The sequence below is a fragment of the Thamnophis elegans genome, chromosome 10 (genome assembly GCF_009769535.1).
Source record: "Thamnophis elegans isolate rThaEle1 chromosome 10, rThaEle1.pri, whole genome shotgun sequence".
In the NCBI taxonomy this organism is placed as follows: Eukaryota; Metazoa; Chordata; class Lepidosauria; order Squamata; family Colubridae; genus Thamnophis; species Thamnophis elegans.
This window is the reverse complement of record NC_045550.1, coordinates 40,738,900-40,759,199: the sequence shown is the minus strand read 5'-3', so window position 1 is coordinate 40,759,199 and position 20,300 is coordinate 40,738,900. Positions and strand designations below refer to the sequence as shown.

At 38.9% G+C, this 20,300-nt stretch overlaps 1 protein-coding gene across 1 annotated transcript in view; it reads left to right on the top strand.

The window, feature by feature from the left end:
• ATR (ATR serine/threonine kinase) overlaps positions 1–20,300 on the top strand; it is a 62,680-nt gene that overhangs the window by 27,567 nt on the left and 14,813 nt on the right. Inside the window, exons 22-36 of the mRNA XM_032225088.1 lie at positions 4,218–4,424; positions 4,760–4,873; positions 5,551–5,666; positions 6,349–6,469; positions 6,600–6,737; positions 9,427–9,634; positions 10,223–10,401; positions 10,870–11,034; positions 12,097–12,188; positions 12,972–13,063; positions 14,257–14,434; positions 15,035–15,211; positions 16,255–16,414; positions 19,475–19,654; positions 19,904–20,046. Coding sequence (XP_032080979.1) covers positions 4,218–4,424; positions 4,760–4,873; positions 5,551–5,666; positions 6,349–6,469; positions 6,600–6,737; positions 9,427–9,634; positions 10,223–10,401; positions 10,870–11,034; positions 12,097–12,188; positions 12,972–13,063; positions 14,257–14,434; positions 15,035–15,211; positions 16,255–16,414; positions 19,475–19,654; positions 19,904–20,046 — 2,270 coding nt within the window. The remainder of the gene's footprint in view (positions 1–4,217; positions 4,425–4,759; positions 4,874–5,550; positions 5,667–6,348; positions 6,470–6,599; positions 6,738–9,426; positions 9,635–10,222; positions 10,402–10,869; positions 11,035–12,096; positions 12,189–12,971; positions 13,064–14,256; positions 14,435–15,034; positions 15,212–16,254; positions 16,415–19,474; positions 19,655–19,903; positions 20,047–20,300) is intronic.

Sequence of the window (20,300 nt, the reverse complement as noted above, 5' to 3'; positions counted from 1 at the left end):
ATGAGTTTATTACTGTTTGTATAAATGCATTTTTAAAAAATTTTAGGGTAAGTAAAAATAATGTCATTTCTTGACCTGAAACAGCTAAATTGCATTTCTTCCATTTTAATTCTTGATTCTTTCTTACTTAATTAAAATAGAGTATTTCTATATTACAAAGTGTTAAAGCACTTGTCTTCATCTTCTTGCAATTAATTTATTGTTACTCTTTTGTCAGCATTGCCGAAAAAAGGATATTTTTAAGATCGTATCCTAATAATGACTAAAGTACAATATCACTGATTCATACAGTTGTAAAGTCATGCCCATATATTTCCCCAAAGTCTATCTAAAACTCCCCATATTATCCATTGAGGCAGGGTTTGTATAAAGCTCTTCTGTCTTTAGTTCTTCTCTTTTCCTTTTTCAGTGTCTTAGAAAATGATTTGAGCATTTGGATTTGTAAGTTGCTGGTTTACAATTCTACCATTCATTGCCAGCAGTCAGTGGCGAGGGATTTGAAATAGTCCAGATTATCAAGAGACATAGATTCCTGTCTTGGAATAGTGACAAGATATGATGTATTTCCTTGTGTGATTTATATTGTTTGCTAAAGGCAAGGAAAAAAGTGTCATGGAAGAGAGAGGTGAACTTGGTGAATGGTGGTGAAACAGTATGAGAGAGAGCATATTTCAGGGGCAGAGTCATGCATCACATGCAGAAGGATACTTGGCATTTTAAATTAAAAATATTTGTAGAAACAATGAAAAAAGCCTCAATCCACCTGAAATCCTAGAGAGAGAGACACTCAGTCAAATTACCGTATATACTCGAGTATAAGCCGACCCGAATATAAGCCGAGGCACCTAATTTTACCCCAAAAAGCTGGAAAAGTTATTGACTCGAGTATAAGCCTAGGGTGGGAAATGCAGCAGCTACGGTAAATTTCAAAAATAAAAAATCAGTGTTATTTGAAACTCAAAGTTATGTTTATTCAAGGGACCCGCTTAATTAAAGTGTTCTATAATATCAGTATGACTTATAATACTGCAAATCTGCAATATTAAAATACTTGTATAGGGGATCCCCGGGATCCCCCGAAGAGATCAAATCACAACCAGTATGCCACCTTCTTGGTATATTGTTTTTATTTTCACTGAGTTTTTAAAAATGAGCATTATTTCATCCTTTTTTTCTTTATGTTTGATTGGTATCTGCAATTTGTGTTAATTCTGTTCATACATATAATATAAATGAAAAACCCAGCTCTCTTAAAAAATATTTTAAGTTCTTTCTGGTGCTCCCTTTTAGAATTGGCCAACTAATATTTCTGTTCGCCCAACTAATGTCAGGCAGAGTTAACTGAAAAAGTAATTTTTCATGAAAGGACATTTTCCTAGGATTTTAATTGTTCTTACTGTCAGATTTCTCGTTATTTCCAGCTTGAGTCTCCTTCTGACAAGTTTCCATTGCTTCTTGTCCTGTCCTCAGGTGCTATTGCTGCCGCCGCCTCCTCCTCCTCCAACAGCACCAGCACATTTGCTGCCCAGCGCTGCGGCTGAGGTGAAGCCGCCAAAGCTCCCGCTGGCGCCCCTGCAGCGTTGGGCGGATATCCGGCAGTGCTGTTGGAGGAGGAGGAGGCGAACCAGCCTGCCATCGCCGGCCACCGCCAGCCCCGCCGCTCTTCCCACCCCCTTCCAAGCCCCACAGTCCAGCGGACGGAGCAGAAGCAGCCCCGGGGCTTCGCTGCCGCTCCCCGCATTTTCTGCACGGGGATCCCTTGGAGAGGGGATTCCAGCCTGCCATCGCCGGCCACTGCCAGCCCCGCCGCTCTTCCCACCCCCTTCCAAGCCCCACAGTCCAGCGGATGGAGCAGAAGCAGCTCCGGGGCTTCGCTGCCGCTCCCCGCATTTTCTGCACGGGGATCCCTTGGAGAGGGGATTCCAGCCTGCCATCGCCAGCCACCACCAGCCCCGCCGCTCTTCCCACCCCCTTCCAAGCCCCACAGTCCAGCGGATGGAGCAGAAGCAGCCCCGGGGCTTCGCTGCTGCTCCCCGCATTTTCTGCACGGGGATCCCTTGGAGAGGGGATTCCAGCCTGCCATCGCCGGCCACTGCCAGCCCCGCCGCTCTTCCCACCCCCTTCCAAGCCCCACAGTCCAGCGGATGGAGCAGAAGCAGCTCCGGGGCTTCGCTGCTGCTCCCCGCATTTTCTGCACGGGGATCCCTTGGAGAGGGGATTCCAGCCTGCCATCGCCGGCCACTGCCAGCCCCGCCGCTCTTCCCACCCCCTTCCAAGCCCCACAGTCCAGCGGATGGAGCAGAAGCAGCTCCGGGGCTTCGCTGCTGCTCCCCGCATTTTCTGCACGGGGATCCCTTGGAGAGGGGATTCCAGCCTGCCATCGCCGGCCACCACCAACCCCGCCGAGAAGAAACCTCACTGATGCAATCCATGAGAAAAATATACAAACAACATCAATAGTATAAAGAATAATCCAAACTCCTTGGATGTTCTGGGCACCTTTTTCCCACCTGGGCCTATTCACAGATGCCACTTCGGATCCTTTCTCAGGTTCCCTGGCTCCTGTTTTAGCACACTCCCTAATCTGGTTCAGTGGTCTTCAACTCCCCCCCCCAATGAATGGGAAGACACTCCCCCCTCCATCCCCAAATCCTGAATGCCTTTGCCAACTGGAAGGAATGGTGGCTGAGAAGCAGAGTTACAGGGATTCCTTGGGAGAAAACGGCACATTTTTGGTTCTTTTCACCTCATTTTATTCCGTCCAGAAAATGCAGGGAGCGGCAGCGAAGCCCCGGGGCTGCTTCTGCTCCATCCGCTGGACTGTGGGGCTTGGAAGGGGTCGGGAAGAGCGGCGGGGCTGGCAGTGGCTGGCGATGGCAGGCTGGAATCCCCTCTCCAAGGGATCCCCGTGCAGAAAATGCGGGGAGCGGCAGCGAAGCCCCGGGGCTGCTTCTGCTCCATCCGCTGGACTGTGGGGCTTGGAAGGGGGTGGGAAGAGCGGCGGGGCTGGCAGTGGCTGGCGATGGCAGGCTGGAATCCCCTCTCCAAGGGATCCCCGTGCAGAAAATGCGGGGAGCGGCAGCGAAGCCCCAGAGCTGCTTCTGCTCCGTCCGCTGGACTGTGGGGCTTGGAAGGGGGTGGGAAGAGCGGCGGGGCTGGCAGTGGCCGGCGATGGCAGGCTGGAATCCCCTCTCCAAGGGATCCCCGTGCAGAAAATGCGGGGAGCGGCAGCGAAGCCCCGGGGCTGCTTCTGCTCCGTCCGCTGGACTGTGGGGCTTGGAAGGGGGTGGGAAGAGCGGCGGGGCTGGCAGTGGCTGGCGATGGCAGGCTGGAATCCCCTCTCCAAGGGATCCCCGTGCAGAAAATGCGGGGAGCGGCAGCGAAGCCCCGGGGCTGCTTCTGCTCCGTCCGCTGGACTGTGGGGCTTGGAAGGGGGTGGGAAGAGCGGCGGGGCTGGCAGTGGCCGGCGATGGCAGGCTGGAATCCCCTCTCCAAGGGATCCCCGTGCAGAAAATGCGGGGAGCGGCAGCGAAGCCCCGGGGCTGCTTCTGCTCCGTCCGCTGGACTGTGGGGCTTGGAAGGGGTCGGGAAGAGCGGCGGGGCTGGCGGTGGCCGGCGATGGCAGGCTGGTTCGCCTCCTCCTCCTCCAACAGGCAACAGCACTGCCGGATCCAGTTGTAGACTCGAGTATAAGCCGAGGCGGCTTTTTTCAGCCCAAAAAGTGGGCTGAAAAACTCGGCTTATACTCGAGTATATACGGTAAACAGTCTTGGAGATGGAAATAGTTCCATTTACATTTTTTATAGCATCTTACGAGTCAACCGATTCAACAGAAGCAAAACTAAAATAAATTCTGTTATTTCAGGGTTGACTCATTCTGAATCAATAAAACTGCCATGAAATAAAAATCTTGTCATTGAGTAGTGCACACTGATAAAATCTTTTTCTGTGGTATGCTTGGATAAGAAAATAGCTTGCAAGAAAGAATACAGGAGTTTTTTTTCCAGCAAAACAACATTTTACAAATAGATCCCCCTTGCTTCTTCCAGGGCACTTTATAGTATGCCCCTAAATAGGCTGTTCTATTTCATTCCTACATTTCATTTTTTTTAATGTTGTATCTTTTGAAAGAATGACAAAAGAAGTGTAATTCAATGAAAGCTAACAGATGTTTGTGGACATAATTTATTAACTCTTTTTTTCTTTGTCTTTTCTAGGAAACTGTGATAAAATATTCAACAGCTAGTGAAACTGTTGAGCCAGTTGTTTCTCGACTGGTGACAGTCCTTCTGATTGGCTGCCAGGATGTGAATTCTCATGTACGGTTACTCTCTGGGGAGTGTTTAGGAGAATTGGGAGCTATAGATCCAGGCAGATTGGATTTCTCAACAAGTGACAACCAAGGAAAAGGGCTGCTATTTGTGGTAAGTAATACAATAACATTGACATTTTTAATGCTGGTAGGTCTACTGTTTTATATAATAATAAAAAAATGATAAAAACTATAATTGTATACAATTTACTTGTTTCAATGCTCCCTTACTGTTTAAACATCCATTTGACATAAGAATGCTAGAGAGATTGTTCTGATTGTCATAGTTTCATTTTTCTGATCAATGAACAAATATAGGGTTTTGCTGAAAATCATTGTGTGCATTATAATGATTGGGAGTTCCAGAAACATTTTATTTTAATGTACAATGGCATTTAGACTTGGATAATGAGAATGAGAATACTAACATAAGACATTTGCTTTCAGCCGGGTGTAGAAGATTCAAATTTTGCGTATGGATTACTCATGGAATTGACAAGAGCATTCCTTGCTTATGCTGACAATGTCCGAGCTCAAGATTCTGCTTCATATGCTATTCAGGTGAGGATGTTTTCTTTTCCAGTATTCTGTTAATTTATTACTTATTAAATAACATTGATTTTTTTTAAAAAAATCAGTTTTCTTTTCGATACCATGGTGTCAGAATATGGTCACAGTAAACCAGGATTCTAAAGAATGTTACTGCTGCTTCTTAGTTACTCATTAGAAAACCAAATAACTCCGAAGTCCGTTGCCTATTGTTCTTTCTTATGGGCAAACAAACCATTTTGAAGCATAATTTTCTTAGCAAGACATAGTCAGAGATGGTTGTTTTATCTTGGTAATGACAATTTGTTTAGATTTTTGGAGCTTTGCCTTGCCAATAGAGTCAGAATTTGGTTGGAACTTTTTCATTGGGTTAATAAGCCTCAACAGGTAGCAGATCTAACCATCTCTGGCGATTTAGAATGTTAAGCAAGATTGGCTTGGGTGAAAGATCAGCAGGGAATTGCAGGATTAGGATGGACAAAGGGGTCAAGAATGTATTCTTCGAAAAAGAAACAATTTTCTTACCATTTCCTGGTAAGAAAACGGCATATGTGTTTATATAATAATTAACATGTGTCAGGTTTGATTCAAAAGAGACTTTTCAGTTGGTTATTAGTCAGCAATGGAATTTTTCATTTTTATAATTATTAAAAATAATTACATGTGGATTCTTAATTTTGTTTTTTAAGGAACTACTATCTATATATAACCGTAGTGAGATGTCTACTGATGAAGCAGGTGCAGTGCTTTGGAAGATGTTTCCAGAACATATTCAGGAAATATTGGAACCTCATTTAAAAACCCGGTATCAAAAATAAATTTAGTTTTTTTACTTCAAGTTTTTAAAAAATCAAAGTAGTTTTAAATATAGTCTTTTTCTACTTTCTTCTTACGCAAAATTGCACATCACATCTGAATTACACAGTTGAACAAACTAGCAGACAATTCCCCATATGAGCTTATGCAAATTATATATTATGTAAATGTTAGCTATGGATATTTTTGAACTAATTTTATGTAGAATTATATAATTAAGAAAAGTTACATAACCCATACATTTTTCTGTTTTATATAAATTGGTTCACACATTGTGCACAGTCATTTAAATAGCTTAATAGCACATCAGTGAGCAGTTTCAGCTGCTGTAATTTTAAGAATAATTCTAATAAACTAAGATGTTCAAAACTCAAAGCCACATTACATATAAAAGTATGAGAAAAATCAGAATGGTTAACTTTGTTAACAGATAACTAAATTGATATTCAATATTACACGAAATATACACCATGAGAGACTTCAAGACCTGTCTTGAATCATATTCAAGTGCAAGTGGACTGGTTAGAGGAATGTAGATTTCAGTGGAGTGTTAGAAAAGTTTTTCTAACAAGAGTAGTTTAAGGTCAAGGAATGATGCTAGAATGTTGGTTGATTGTCTTTGTTTATCATAAATAATGTAATTTAACAAATTTTGGAAATTCCACTTACAGATACAAGAGTTATCAAAAGGCTATAAATTGGTCTAAAATGAAGAAGCCAATTTACTTAAGTAAATTAGGCAAAAACTTTGCAGAATGGTCAGCAAGCTGGGCTGGCTATCTAATAACAAAGGTAGGAACAATAACTAATAATTAAGTTAGATGCTCTATATAAAAATTATTGTCTATCAACTTTCATCAGATATGCCAGCCTTAACACATTTTTCCTCTCAAAATTTTACATTCAAACTGTATTCAAACAGGTGCGACATGATCTTGCCCGTAAGGTTTTTAATTGCTGCAGTATTATTATGAAGAATGACTTTAAAGTGACTGTCTATCTTCTTCCTCACATTCTTGTGTATGTCCTTTTGGGATGCAGTCAGGAAGATCAACAAGAGGTAAGAATCCCCTGACTTGTATCCCCTATTAAAGAGACATTGCAGTTGCAGTCATTGGCTATTAAATCAACCCAATATATCTCTAAATTGTTCACCTTAATTCTATGTTCAGGTCATTATATATTTGAGCTATTATTGCAAAGAGAAAAAGAGTATTGCACATAGTCCTTGATTTATAACCACTCATTTAGTGGCCATTTGAAGATACAATAGCACCAGTGGTGGGTTGTCAATTATTTTACTACCGGTTCGGGTGCGTTCCCCCGTGCTTGTGACGCTTCTATGCATGTGCAGAAGCATCTGGGTGGGTAGGCAAATCCTCCCGCCACTGCTACTAGTGGTTCACCCGATCCAGGTTGAACCGGGAGACACCCACCTCTGAATAGCATTGAAAAAAAGTGACTTATGACCAGTTTTCATACTTTAAGACTGTTGCATCATCTCCATGGTCACATAATTAAAATTTGGGCACTTAGCAACGGGCATGTATTTATGACATTACCACAATCCTGGTGTCATGTGATTACCATTTGTAACTTTCCTAGCCGGCTTCCAACAAGCAAAGTGAATGGGGGAAGCTATATTTGCTTAATGATTGCATGATTCATTTAATAACTATAGTGATTTGCTTAACAACTGCCTTACTTAGCAACAGGAATTTTGGGCTCAATTATAGTCGTAAGTCAAGGACTACCGAGACTTGACTGCTAGACTGAAAGTAGGATAACTGCCCTGTTATATTGTCAGCATACCATTATACTTGAATCAGTATGAAGTATTCTGAACAATACTTCAAAATCTCCTCATTTCTGAACCAGACATATTTGCAAATTCATACATAACAATAAATAGTGTTATTTAATGTGATACTCATTGTATTAATAAAGTGTCTTGCAACAGCAGGAAAGTATTACAAACAAATTCTGTTTCATTTGTTACTCTTTTTTACGTATATGCTTATTGATAGAATTATATCACAATTACTGTGGACAGGACTGAAATATCTGCTAATTTGCATTTTTTGTTTTAGTGCGGTAAAGAGTTACTAGAGACTTAACAATTATTTGTTAAATGCAAAATAATAAACCACCAAAATTCAGGGATTTGCCATTGAATATTGGCCATGGCTATATGACCTTAGAGGCTTCCAAGTGCTGCAAAAATTTGGAGTTTGGTTTGGATCAGTGGTTCCCAAACTTTTTCAGTCCACCCCCCCCTTGGTGCTACAAACTGATCCTCAGTGCCCCCCACCCAGTGGTGGAATTCAATTTTTTTTCTACCGTTTCTGTGGGCGTGGCTTGGTGGGCAAGGCTGGGGGGGGTCATGTGACTGGGCAGTTTGCACAACCGAAGGAAGATAGTAACAGTAAAATTCAAAACTGTAACAATTAATTGCACATTTATTCAAAATCCAATTTAAAAACCTTTTTAATTAATGTTAATTCAACAAAATTGTTGAACATGACCCAGTGATACCAGGTTTTCAAAGTCTGATAGTCATTTATCAAGAACCTTAGTGACTAGTAACTTAGTGAATTCAGTAAAATTTAGTAACTACTTCACTGTTCAGTAAATTCTTAATGTGATGGATGGGCTTGATGAAAGGATACCAGTTTCCCAATGTCTGGTTTTAAGTCACTTAGCAGGAGTCTTAAATCACCACGTTCAGTAATCCGGATCGATTTCTTTGCTTGGAGAGAAGCTACGTTCCACCAAATATGATGTCGGAAATGCAGCAAGGAACTTCTTAACCACTGTCCATAGTGCAGGATAGCGATCAGAAATTTCTTTCTGTAACCAAAACTCTTGGTACGATGTCTTAAACTTTGGCTTCAGCTCAATGTCATTGTGCAGCTTTATGAGTTGTTCCTCCACTACCCCATTTTCCTCAGTATCCGAAAATTGATTTATTACCCAATCTGGAATTTCCATCAAAAGAAGATCCTGATATCACTCAAACATATCTTTATGCAGCATGTCCAAATGGTCACAAAAAACTTGAAGATCATCATTTTGCATCCCACCTTTCTCTTCTAGCTCAAAGAAGCTCGGAAATTGGTATAGCTCGCGACGGCCTATATTGTGCTTGAACAGAGTTAACTTTGAAATAAACATAGAGTTGACAGATTTGGCCTTAATAAGAATTGACCTAATTTCCTTGCAACTGCAAATTCACTTCATTGAACTTTGCAAATAGTTCTGATAAATAAGCAATGTCATTCCTGATCTCTTTGAGTTCACCACTGAGCAAGGCATTCTTGTCTTCAAAAAACTCCACAACAGTGTCAAAAAGATTGTAAAAGCATTTCACACAGTTGCCTTTTGATACCCAACGAACTTCTGTATGAAGCAGCAAACGATCAAAATCTTCATCATTGAAAAGGTATTGAAAAAGTGACTTATGACCATTTTTGACAATTATGACCATTGTATCCCCATGGTCGTAAAATTTGGGTGCTTGGCAACTGACTCATACTATATTTAGGATGGTTGCAGTATCCCGAGGTCATGAAACACTGAATAAGCTTTGATTTTTGTCTTTTTAAAAATATTGTATCTTTTATTATATTTATGGAACTGCAGGGAAGTGTTTCACATTAAGTTTCTCATGGTGCTAACTAGCTTTTTTTCTAGTTTGAGCAAGCTTGAATAATTAAATGCCAAGAAATTTTAAAATATCATGTGTCTAGGTTTATGCAGAAATCATGGCTGTTTTGAAAAATGATGACACCTGCACACGACGATGTGAAGACAGTGCATCTGATCTAAGTCATTTAAGCACCCAGACAGTGTTTTCTATGCTTGATCATCTAACACAGTGGTCTAGGTATAAGTTTCAAAAATTGAGTGTTGAAAAAGCTGCTGGCAAGTCAAATAAAGACCCTTCAGAATTATCAGGTTGGTATTCTCCCTTGCTTCAGATGAATTACCTCTGATTTGTAACTGTTTTTAATTGCCTTTGGAAGAACTTCATTATTTGGCCAGAAGCATAAAAAAAATACAGGATGTATTGAAGCTTTAATAAGCAAGAAAAATATTTTAAACAATAATTGTTTTTATAAGTAAATGTAAAAAATTCCCAACATTCTCAGTTATTCCAAACTCATGAAGCCATACTTTTGATAAAGAATTTTATCTCACCACCTAATGAAAGCAAAAGAAAATGATTTCTTTGCTCAATGCTGATTTAACAGAATGAGATAAATATCAAAAAATTTATAAACATCCGCAAATCTTTAAGCACCATTATATGATATACATTTTAGGAGACTCATGCAGATCGACTTTCTTCTGAATACTGCAGTGGAGGGAGGATGCTAGTGGGGAGCTGTTCCAGTTGAAAAAGTCCTGTATTGGTTTCTGATGCCAACTGTAATGAGTGATCTGTTTTATGTGATATTTTAGGTGCTTCATTCTGAGAGCACTTAAGATTGGCATTTTGGAAGATGAAGTTTGATGTGTCATTTTAAAACTCTTTATTTATAGCATCAAATGAGGAATATGAAGAATATCAAAATGTAGCTCGCTTTCTTGACCTCATACCCCAGGATACATTGGCTGTGGCTTCTTTTCACTCCAAAGCTTACACCAGAGCTGTAATGCACTTTGAATCTTTCATCATAGAGAAGAAACAAGACATTCAAAAGCATCTTGGATTTCTTCAGGTTTAATACTTGTTTTAAAATAAAATAAAATTCAATTTCTATGTTATATTGTGTCATTTCCTCCATTTTATTATATTAGGGCTTTAATTGGATACCAACATTGCTATTTCTTCCCCTCCCCTCCACTAATAATGCCCCCATTTAATAAAATAAAAAATTAACATTAGATGTCATTTATATATAATTTTATGTAAGGTGTTTTAAAAGAAAAAAGTAAAGATCAGATTACTTAGGTCAGATAGGATTGGGAAAAGGAAAGTTACATTTTCAGTACTGATAGTTAATGTATTCAGAGCAAAAATAAAAGAAAAATGAAATGTTTCTTAAAGTTAGCAGTACATTAAAGTTGTAGAGGGATTCTTGAATATAATGATAGAACACAAAGATGTCCTTAAAGTTAATTAAGTCTCACATGTGACTTTTTGCCAGAATGCTATCTGATGGCAAATGTTTTCTTTTTACTCAAAGAAACTCTATGCAGCAATGCATGAACCAGATGCCGTAGAAGGAGTGAGTGCATTACGGAAGGCTGAGCCATCTCTCAAAGAACAAATTCTAGAACACGAAAGCATTGGGTTGTTGAGAGATGCTATTGCTTGCTTTGATAGAGCAATTCAGCTAGAACCAGAACAGGTAACCAGAGACTTTTTCTACTTGGGGCTTATTTTAAAATAACTCACATAAACATTTATGATAGATAATATAATTTGTTACTTCCTTGACCACAAGAGAATCATGGCAACAAGGAATAGTTTCTGAATTAGAAAAATCAAGGTCTGTCTCTTTTGCAAAAGGTATAAAACAATCCAGCAAGGAGAAGCTTTTGCTTGATTAAAAATTGAAGCATATTATAAATGGATCGGCTGTGTTCTTAAATTGTAGTAGGGGGAAGTATTCAAGGGCATAAAATGATTATGGGGGAAATGGTAAATCAGTGTTTTGTTCATATGAGCATGAACAGACCAGCTAGAAATGAGATAGTTTGAAGTTTAATTTCTTTGTAAAATAGAATAAAATATGGACAGCTATCACTAACAGAGGTAATATTTGAAAATATCAGAAGTAGGAAGGAGCAGTCACTTGGGCAAAATAAGGCAGTTGCCTTAGGCTACAGGTGTTGGGAACATAAAAAACAGAATAAAGAATTGGAAGGAGAGAGATACATATCCAGAGTCAGAAAAATGATTGTGGGTCTAGTTTGCATTCTGGTAAACAGTAAAAGCATATCCTGTGTTAAAAAAAATCTTACTCTTAAGTGTATTTTTTTTTCATTATATAAGTAGCTTCATCTACCGTCTCTTGCTATCCTTGTCTTTTCTTATTCTATGCATTTTTATGTGAATTTGGATGCATGGGAGAAAAAATCCTAAATACATACCATTAAAGACATGGCACATTCTTTTTTTTCCCTTTGTGCCATTTTCTTGCTTGTAAACCTATTGATGTATGAGTCACCTTATTCTTTGTAAAGCAGGCCACACTAGGTTGAGAATCAGAATGAGACATAATCAAATTTTAATTCAATAAAAAAAGTCCCTGGAAGATCGCACCTGTTTTTTTTTTAAAGAAAAGTTAGGTTTCATGATTAACCTAATTTATAGTGTGTGGTTGTGACGTGATGTTGCAGAATTTGTATGCTTCCTTATAGAATATAATGGACTGAAAAGTTATAACTGTTACTTTGCTTCCTTCTAGATAATTCATTATCAGGGTGTGGTGAAATCCATGTTAGGTCTTGGTCAGTTCTCCACTGTAATCACTCAAGTGAATGGAGTACTTGCTAAAAGGTAAGGTGACTCACTTGTGCCTTATTGTGTATCAGAAATATATACAAATCTAGTGCAGATAGAATTGATCAACCACACTATTTTTCTGACTATGATTTTCTGGGAAAATATGTGGCTGGGCATGAATTTGTCCATTAAGATATAAACTTTTTATATTTTATTTAAAGGAAACAGTACTCCTCCACATCAGGGATGTAAACTGTTTGGCTTCTCAGTTCATGCAGCCTGCCAGCATCCCTTTTGCAGCCCCCCTACAATGGCAATGGCCAACATCAGCCTTTAAAAAAAGTGGGAGCAAATTACAAATAAAATGTATGTTCTAAGCCTTATAGAATAGTGAATGATATTTCTGTGTTTGTGTGCATGTTCCTTTTGAGTCAGTGATATTGATAACTGACTAGTCCTTCAGTTTTTGGCAAGGTATTTTGGAAATGGTTTGCTATTGTCTCCTTAGAAAGGCTAAGAGAAAGTGACTAATCCAGGATCACTTGGCAGGCTTTGTGCCTTAGGTGCAACTAGAATTCACAATCTCCTGTTTCTAGTCTGATGTCTTAACCGCTATGCAAAATTGACTCTCTAGTTTGAATATAGATGCACAGTTTTGAATGGCTATATAATAAGTATGACAAAGGCTGAATGACTGGCATAAGGTCACCAAACTAGCTTTGCACCTAAAGCAGAACTAATGGTCTATAGATTTTTGGACTAGTACATTAACCAAACTGGCTCTCATGCTATTTCTATTATATATCTTTATCTAACCACCTTTTCTCCTTTTACCAGACCTGAATGGACACCTGAATTAAACACTTACAGAGTAGAAGCTGCCTGGAAATTGACACAGTGGGATTCCCTGGAAAATTATCTAGCTTCAGGTTGTTGGAATAAAGATGTGATATTTGTTAAATACGAATTTTATCTTAATTTGATCTTGATTATTGGGAATATAGAAGATACCAGCCATAAGCAGTAATTTTGTCTCTCATTTTTATTTATTTATCTTATTTAAAGATCGCCCATCTCACTCACAGAGTGAGTTTTCCAATTCCTACACTGTTCCAAATTCATCAGATTCTTCCGATCACATTTATAAGGCTTCATGAGAGTGTTTGAATTTGATTTGTATTATTAATAAGTAACTGTCTATTGCAATGGAAGTATCAATTTAATAACATCCTTACTATTTCTGTACTATACAGTAGAGAAAATAGTAAGGATATTGTACTGATTTTATATATTTTAAGTTAGCTAACATTCTCATCTTCATTAGAAAAAATCATCTTGAGGCTTGGAATTTTTATTTTACTTGGTAGAAGTTTAGTTTGCAACTATCCCCTTCAATCACACAAATAGAGGAAAGCATCTGGAGAAATGTCCTCAGTTTAGATCAAAACATATAGTGGGTCCCACATCAGTTATGAAGACAGTCCTAAGAGAGATGTATAAGGTATCTGCTCTGATAAGTTAAACCTCTGGTATGTTCACTGTGAAACTGAAAATGGCACACAGCTCCAAGTGTTGTCTACTCCCAAAATGGAAGCATGTCGAAATTCAAAAAACAAGTAAAATATTTTACATTTAATTAAAATATTGTTGTTTGGCAGTGTCAGATGTTGCCATATTCATCCCAACTCATGATATAAATGGTCTCTCTCTCTTTCTCCCTCTTCCTCTCTCCCTCTCCCGCCTTTCTCTTTCACATACACAAACTTCAAAAATCTTAACATTGAATGTTTTAGCACATTAACACATAGAACTATGAAAATTAAGGGCTGGAAGGAAATTTGGGCGTCATCTTCTAGTTCATCCCCTTGTTCATCCCCTTCCCAGTACAGAAATCTTATGCTCATTTTGTTAATAAGTTTTTATAGGAGGTCTCAAAAATGTTCTGGCATAACTGTGGCAACTAAAATACCAATATTAATGTAATTTGTGACATTTTAGATAAGAACTGGAATGTTTACAACTGGTTCTGTTTCAACATTCTGGTAAAGTGTGTGAGTGTATCAGAAGTATTGACTATATTAACATGAAATTTTGGTTTTCCCACTGACCTTTGTTTAATTAGATGGGAAGTCTAATACATGGAGTATTAGGCTTGGACAGTTGCTGTTGTCAGCCAAAAAGAAAGAAGCTGCCACTTTCTTTGAAACTTTGAGAACTGTTCGAGCAGAACAGATAGTTCCTCTGTCAGCAGCAAGTTTTGAAAGGGGCTCCTACCAACGAGGATATGAATATATCATCAGGTATTTTTAATATGTTTAATAGCTGTTTAATAATGAACATATACTTTTCCCCCAAAACTTAATATCATGTTGATGTTTTAATTCGCTTTTAATATATTGTACTTTTTCTTAACCATTCTTTCTTTCTACTTTTTCTTAAGTTCAACAATGAGTTTTTTAAAATAGTTCTGGGAGGTCATATTTGCAGTAAAACAAATATAAAAATGGTGAATTTGAATTTTTGTGATTTCCTTGTCTTGGTAAAAACTGTATAAAAGTTTTAAGAGATGTAAATTGGCTGTTTTATACTTGGCAGCACTAGATTCAGAAGGGATTTTCAGGCTCTCTAGGCCAGAATTTCTCATCTCAACTTCAAAGCATTTGGATTTCAGCTCCCAGAATTTACCCACCTAGCCAGATAGAATGAGCTCTTCCTAATCTGAATTAAATCAGATTTTTAAAGTTGTGATATTTTAATGTCATTTTTCCATTAAAATAATTTTCTAAAATGAGCTATCCTTGTATACACTGAAATGACAATATGGCAAAATTGTAACACAATCTCTAAAGTCTGTAGCTCTCCAAATACTCTTTTAACAGACAAATATTCTTAAATCATAGGTTACATATGCTTTGTGAGCTGGAGCACAGTGTTGGATCCTTGCTTCAAAAACCTGATGATTACTATGGTAAAGATTCTTTGAACTGGCATGCTCGTTTGGAAATGACACAAAATTCATACAGAACTAAAGAGCCAATCCTGGCATTTAGACGGGCTCTGCTTGGCCTCGTCAAAAGGTGAATTCTGCATAGAACTTCTTTCCCCATCCTGTCTTTTTCTCTTTATTATGTGAATTACAAATTAAAATGGACTGAAATGTAGTTAATAAAGGGAAGCATCAGTTCCAATTACTTTCACAAAACAAAAGCAAAATTGTACTTTCTGAAAGGATCTCAGAAGAGTTACATGATCCTGATTTTGCAACAGTTTTATGAAATGATAGTTTAGATAATAGATAGCAAACTAGCATATAGCTGACTGGAGGTTTAGATAGATGAACTATCAGATTGGCTTTCCAAGATATGGTTAATGCATTAAATTTATAAGTGTATTTAGATAATCTTCAGTGGACAGATTTCTCCCTGAGCTGTTTATTGTGAGCCAAATAAAGAACATAAGATATGTACATTGCTTTAAGTCAACAAAAAATAAATAAAAGGGAGGAAAGTATAATAAATATGTGTAGGTAGAGGCACTATTTAAATATTGCTGAATCTGCACAGTTTTTGTAATTTATGGATACTTTATTATAACAACATTAGAACATCTTACTAGAGGAGGAGCAAGGGCCTTGCCATCATGGCTAACCATACCTATTGAAACAAATGAACTGGTTACAGAAGACTTTATTTTTTGTTCCTTTCTAGCAGCTGGGAACTTTTTCTATTCCGATAGAAGTCTATTCCATTAGATTTCCACTCATCTGATGGCAGTGAATGCGGCCATCCTGTTTTATAAATCATGAGAATTAAAGAGAAGAATATTCCTAAGTAGCTATTAGTATACAACCCAGTATTTACCAACTATTAATAATGGTAATTAATAAATAATGTTGCAAGCTAAGTAAAATTCCTTATAAATAGCTCATATAGGAAACTACAAAGGGCCCAAATTTTTGTAAAGTTGTTACTTTAAATCATTAGTTTCAATTAGTCCCTAAACCAATAGATGCAAAATATCTGAAGGCTGTAAGAGTTGTAACTATGTAGAATTTATTCTCTGGCACACATGGAATATTGTAAGTATCTCACTATATTTTTCACAATATATATTCCAATAGACAGGATGCCAATGAGCAAATGGGAGAATGTTGGCTCCAAAGTGCCAGAGTAGCACGTAAAGCTGGTCATCACCAAACTGCCTATAATGCTCTCCTCAATGCTGGAGAATCCAAGTTATCTGAACTTTATGTGGAAAGAGCAAAGTGGCTCTGGTCTAAGGTAAATATGATATAATGTGACTCCCTCTATATTTTAATTTTCATCACATGTTAATGGGTAATATTTGATATTTAAGCTTATTTATCCTGATCTAAATGAAATGTAGTCAGAAAAAATATTGTGTAGTGTTTAATATTGCAGTTTAAAGATTTTTATTAAGGTTTTTCTCTAAGGCAAAATAATATTTAGATAAGAGTGTATGTATATAGACTTTTTACAAAATGGCGCAATATTCCTTTTACATATAAGAAGGTTGATTGTAATAGTAATAGCACTTAGACTTACATAATGTTCCATAATACTTTAGAGCACTCATTAAGCCAGTGATGGCTAACCTTTTTTTCCTTGGGTGCCGAAATCGCACACGCATGCACACCCGTGCCCACACCCATAATGCAATGCTACTCCCCCACATGCGCATGTGACCCCCAACATGCACTCGCCCTGTAGATGCACACAACATCCTCCCCTTTGGACCTCACATCCCAAAACAGCTCTAAGAGGGGGGGAAAGCCTCCCATCAAAAACAGCACTGAGTGCGGGGGGGGGGGGAATCCTCCCTTTTCCTCCTCAGCGATCTTTTGTGAAGGGAGGCTGTTCCTCCTCACAACGATCTTTTGTGAAAGGAAGCTTCTCAAAACAGCTCTGAGAGAGGGAAAAGCCTCCTATTGAAAACAGCGCTGGGGGGGGGGGAATCCTCCCTTTTCCTCTCTCAGTGATCTTTTGCGAAGAGACGCTTTTCAAAACAACAATTTTTTGTGAAGGGAGGCTTTTCCTCCTCTCAGCGATCTTTTGCAAAGCGAGGCTTCTCAAAATTGAACACCCCCATCCCTTTGCTCCCCTTAATCCATCTCCCTCTCTCCCTCTGCCCTCCCCCAATGGCTCAGCGTGAAGAGCTGGGGGGAACTGTGCAGAGGAAAGGGGGGGGGAATGGGGGAGAAAGAGAGAGAGGAACAGGGAGAGAAAGAGTGACACACAAAGGGGGGGAAGTTGGGAGACGCTCCCTCTAAATAGTGATTCCCTGTGCTTCTTTGGGGAAAGGGGAGGATCTCAGGAGTAGAAAGGAGAGGAAGGTCCTTGGTGAAGCTCTACCCCCTATTCCCCCCAGCCCTGTTAAGTCAGCTCGGTTTGGGACCTAGCCTTTCTAACTTCATTTGGGATCTTCTAACTTAGGATCTTCCTTTACTCTCCTCACCCTCTTTGTTGGAACTTCTCTTTTTTGGGTGGACGATTGGGGGTGGGGGACGTACGACAACCTAAGGATCTCCTCCCCAAAGCCAGGAAAAACATAGAGGAGGAAAAGTAGCAGATCACCCAGCGGAGAGCCGGATGCTTTCCTGCCTTCCACGTGCAAACACTGCAACCCACAACCCTGCAGTGGGATGAAACATTTTCTTGAAATCTGCTTCTCATTTTCTGCGGGAATTGACGTTCTCCACCTTCCCCCTCCCCAACTCTCTCTACCGTTTTATTTAATCCTTGGAACTATTGAACCACCAAGCCAAACCCCCAACCCCTTTTCTTAAAAGCAAGCCCGTTGGTGCTCAGTATCTTCTCTGTTGCATTTCTCTTTTTCTCTGTTTCTCTTTCTCCCCCGTTTCTCCCCCCCCTTCCTCCTCTTTTTCCTCTATGAGTTTCCTCCCAGTTCATGCTGAGCCAAGGGGGCGGGGCACAGAGAGAGAGAGAGATGGATTGTGGAACCTTGGCGAAGCGTGCCAGAGAGCAAAGACACGGGGATGTCATGTTTTGTAGCCACAGCAGCTGCAGATGTTTTGGCGTGTCTTTTTATTTGCTCTCCCTTGGACAGTTCCCCCCCCCTTTTCTCCTCCTTTCCTGCCTGGCTTTGCAGGCACCCGCAGCTGCAGACTGTGAAGAAGGAGCACCGAATGCTTTGTTGAGGGCGGGAGAGGAGGCGGTTGGGGGGAGAGAGAGAGAGGGAGGAAGGCATTTTGGCAAAATCTTTTACATGTCTCTCCTTGTTGGATTTATATTAATTGTCCTTTCTAGTCCTAGACCCAGTCCTGAAGCCTCTGGAGAAAAACAACCCAATATGCAAACCGGAAGTCTGTTCCCCAATTTCCGGTTTGCATGTTGCGTTGTTTTTCGCCCTCCGGAGGCTTCAAGAAAGCCTCTGGAGTGCGAAAAATGGCCAACAATGAAGGCCAAAATCAACTGGCCAGTGCGTACATGCGCACTGGAGCTGACAGGGCAATGCCTCGCATGCCCTAAGAAATGGCTCCGCGTGCTACCTGTGACACACGTGCCATAGGTTCGTCATCAGCATTTTGCCCCAAACAATCTGGAACTTCATTTTATGAATCTTGTAAGGATGGAAGGCTGAGTCAACCTTGAGCTGGTCAGAATTGAAATCCTAGCTGTGGGCAGAATTAGCCTGCTATACCGCATTTTAACCACTGTGCCACAATGTAAACAAAAATAGAAATAGCATAAAAGTGTAGGAAAAAAGAAAAAAAGAAGAAAGAAAAATTATATTTTTCTTATAATTATATAATAAAGAAAGTGTGGAATCCTTGGTGCTCTCTGAGGTTGGCCATTTTATTGCAGATATTTCATTACTACTACCCTGTTTCTCTTAAAATAAGCCCTTCCTGGATAATAAGCCCAATCAGGTTTCTGAGCACAGAAACCATGAGGTGATCATGCTTGCCTCCTCCTGAGCCTCAAAAATAATAAGACCTCCCCGAAAATAAGGCCAAGTGCTTATTTTGGGGGTCAAAAGAAAATAAGACCCTGTCTTATTTAGATAATTAGTAATTAGATAATATAATCAGTGCTGTAGAAGAGAGTATAAAGATAAATAAAGGGTAAAGAAATATATAAAGTAGTAAGTTCCAATCCCCATCACAAGGATAAATTAATTTAGTAACCTTCTATTTCATACATTTTGTCATTTGTCCCTGTTTCTTTAACATATGCTTTTGGTTGAATGCTGAACAGATTCATTTTATCTGTGATTAATATAAAAGCTATCCAATATATATTTATAAAACCTCTGTGATAAAAATAGTAATGTGACTACTAATTTTTTGCTCTTTTCAGGGTGAGGCTCATCAAGGTCTTATCATTCTTCAAAAGGGAGTTGAGCTATGTTTTCCAGATAGTCAAGAATTATGTGATGCTAAAAATAAGCTCATTCATGGGCAAGCTTTGTTATTGGTCGGAAGATTTATGGAAGAAACAGCCAATTTTGAAAGTAATGCAGTAATGAAAAAATATAAGGTAAATGTTAAAGTGGAACATTTAAATAATGTAATTTTAAAACTTTAAGCTAGATCACTTTTGTTCACATGAGCTTTCTTTAGGTGCAATCTGTATATCTTGTTTTTTATTTTTCTATTTTAGGATTTATATTAATTTGGACTGGCATAAACCTAGAGGGAGTTAATAAATACTTGAAGTAATGATTGACTCATGGAACTAAATTTTAATTACTACTATAAAAGACTTACCTATTTTTTTTTCTCTCAGGATGTCACCACCTGCTTGCCAGAATGGGAGAATGGGCATTTTTATCTTGCTAAATACTATGATAAAGTGATGCCTACAGTAACAGAGAACAAGATGGAAAAGCAGGGAGATCTGATCAAATACATTGTTATTCATTTTGGAAGGTTAGTTCAGTAAATGCATATAATGATCTTTGTTTATTTATATTTTTTCATTTTTTTCCCATTCTTTCAGGTAATTCTAGATACTGATGTTTATTAACATTTTATGGATGACTAGATTAATGCCAGTTTAACAGTGTGGGAACTGGTATTCTTCTTAAATGCCAACATCAGTATGCATGACTTGGCGAATGGCCATAGGCCAACAATAGATAGTTCTCATTTGATGAGCAATTTGAAAGTAACAACATTTGTAT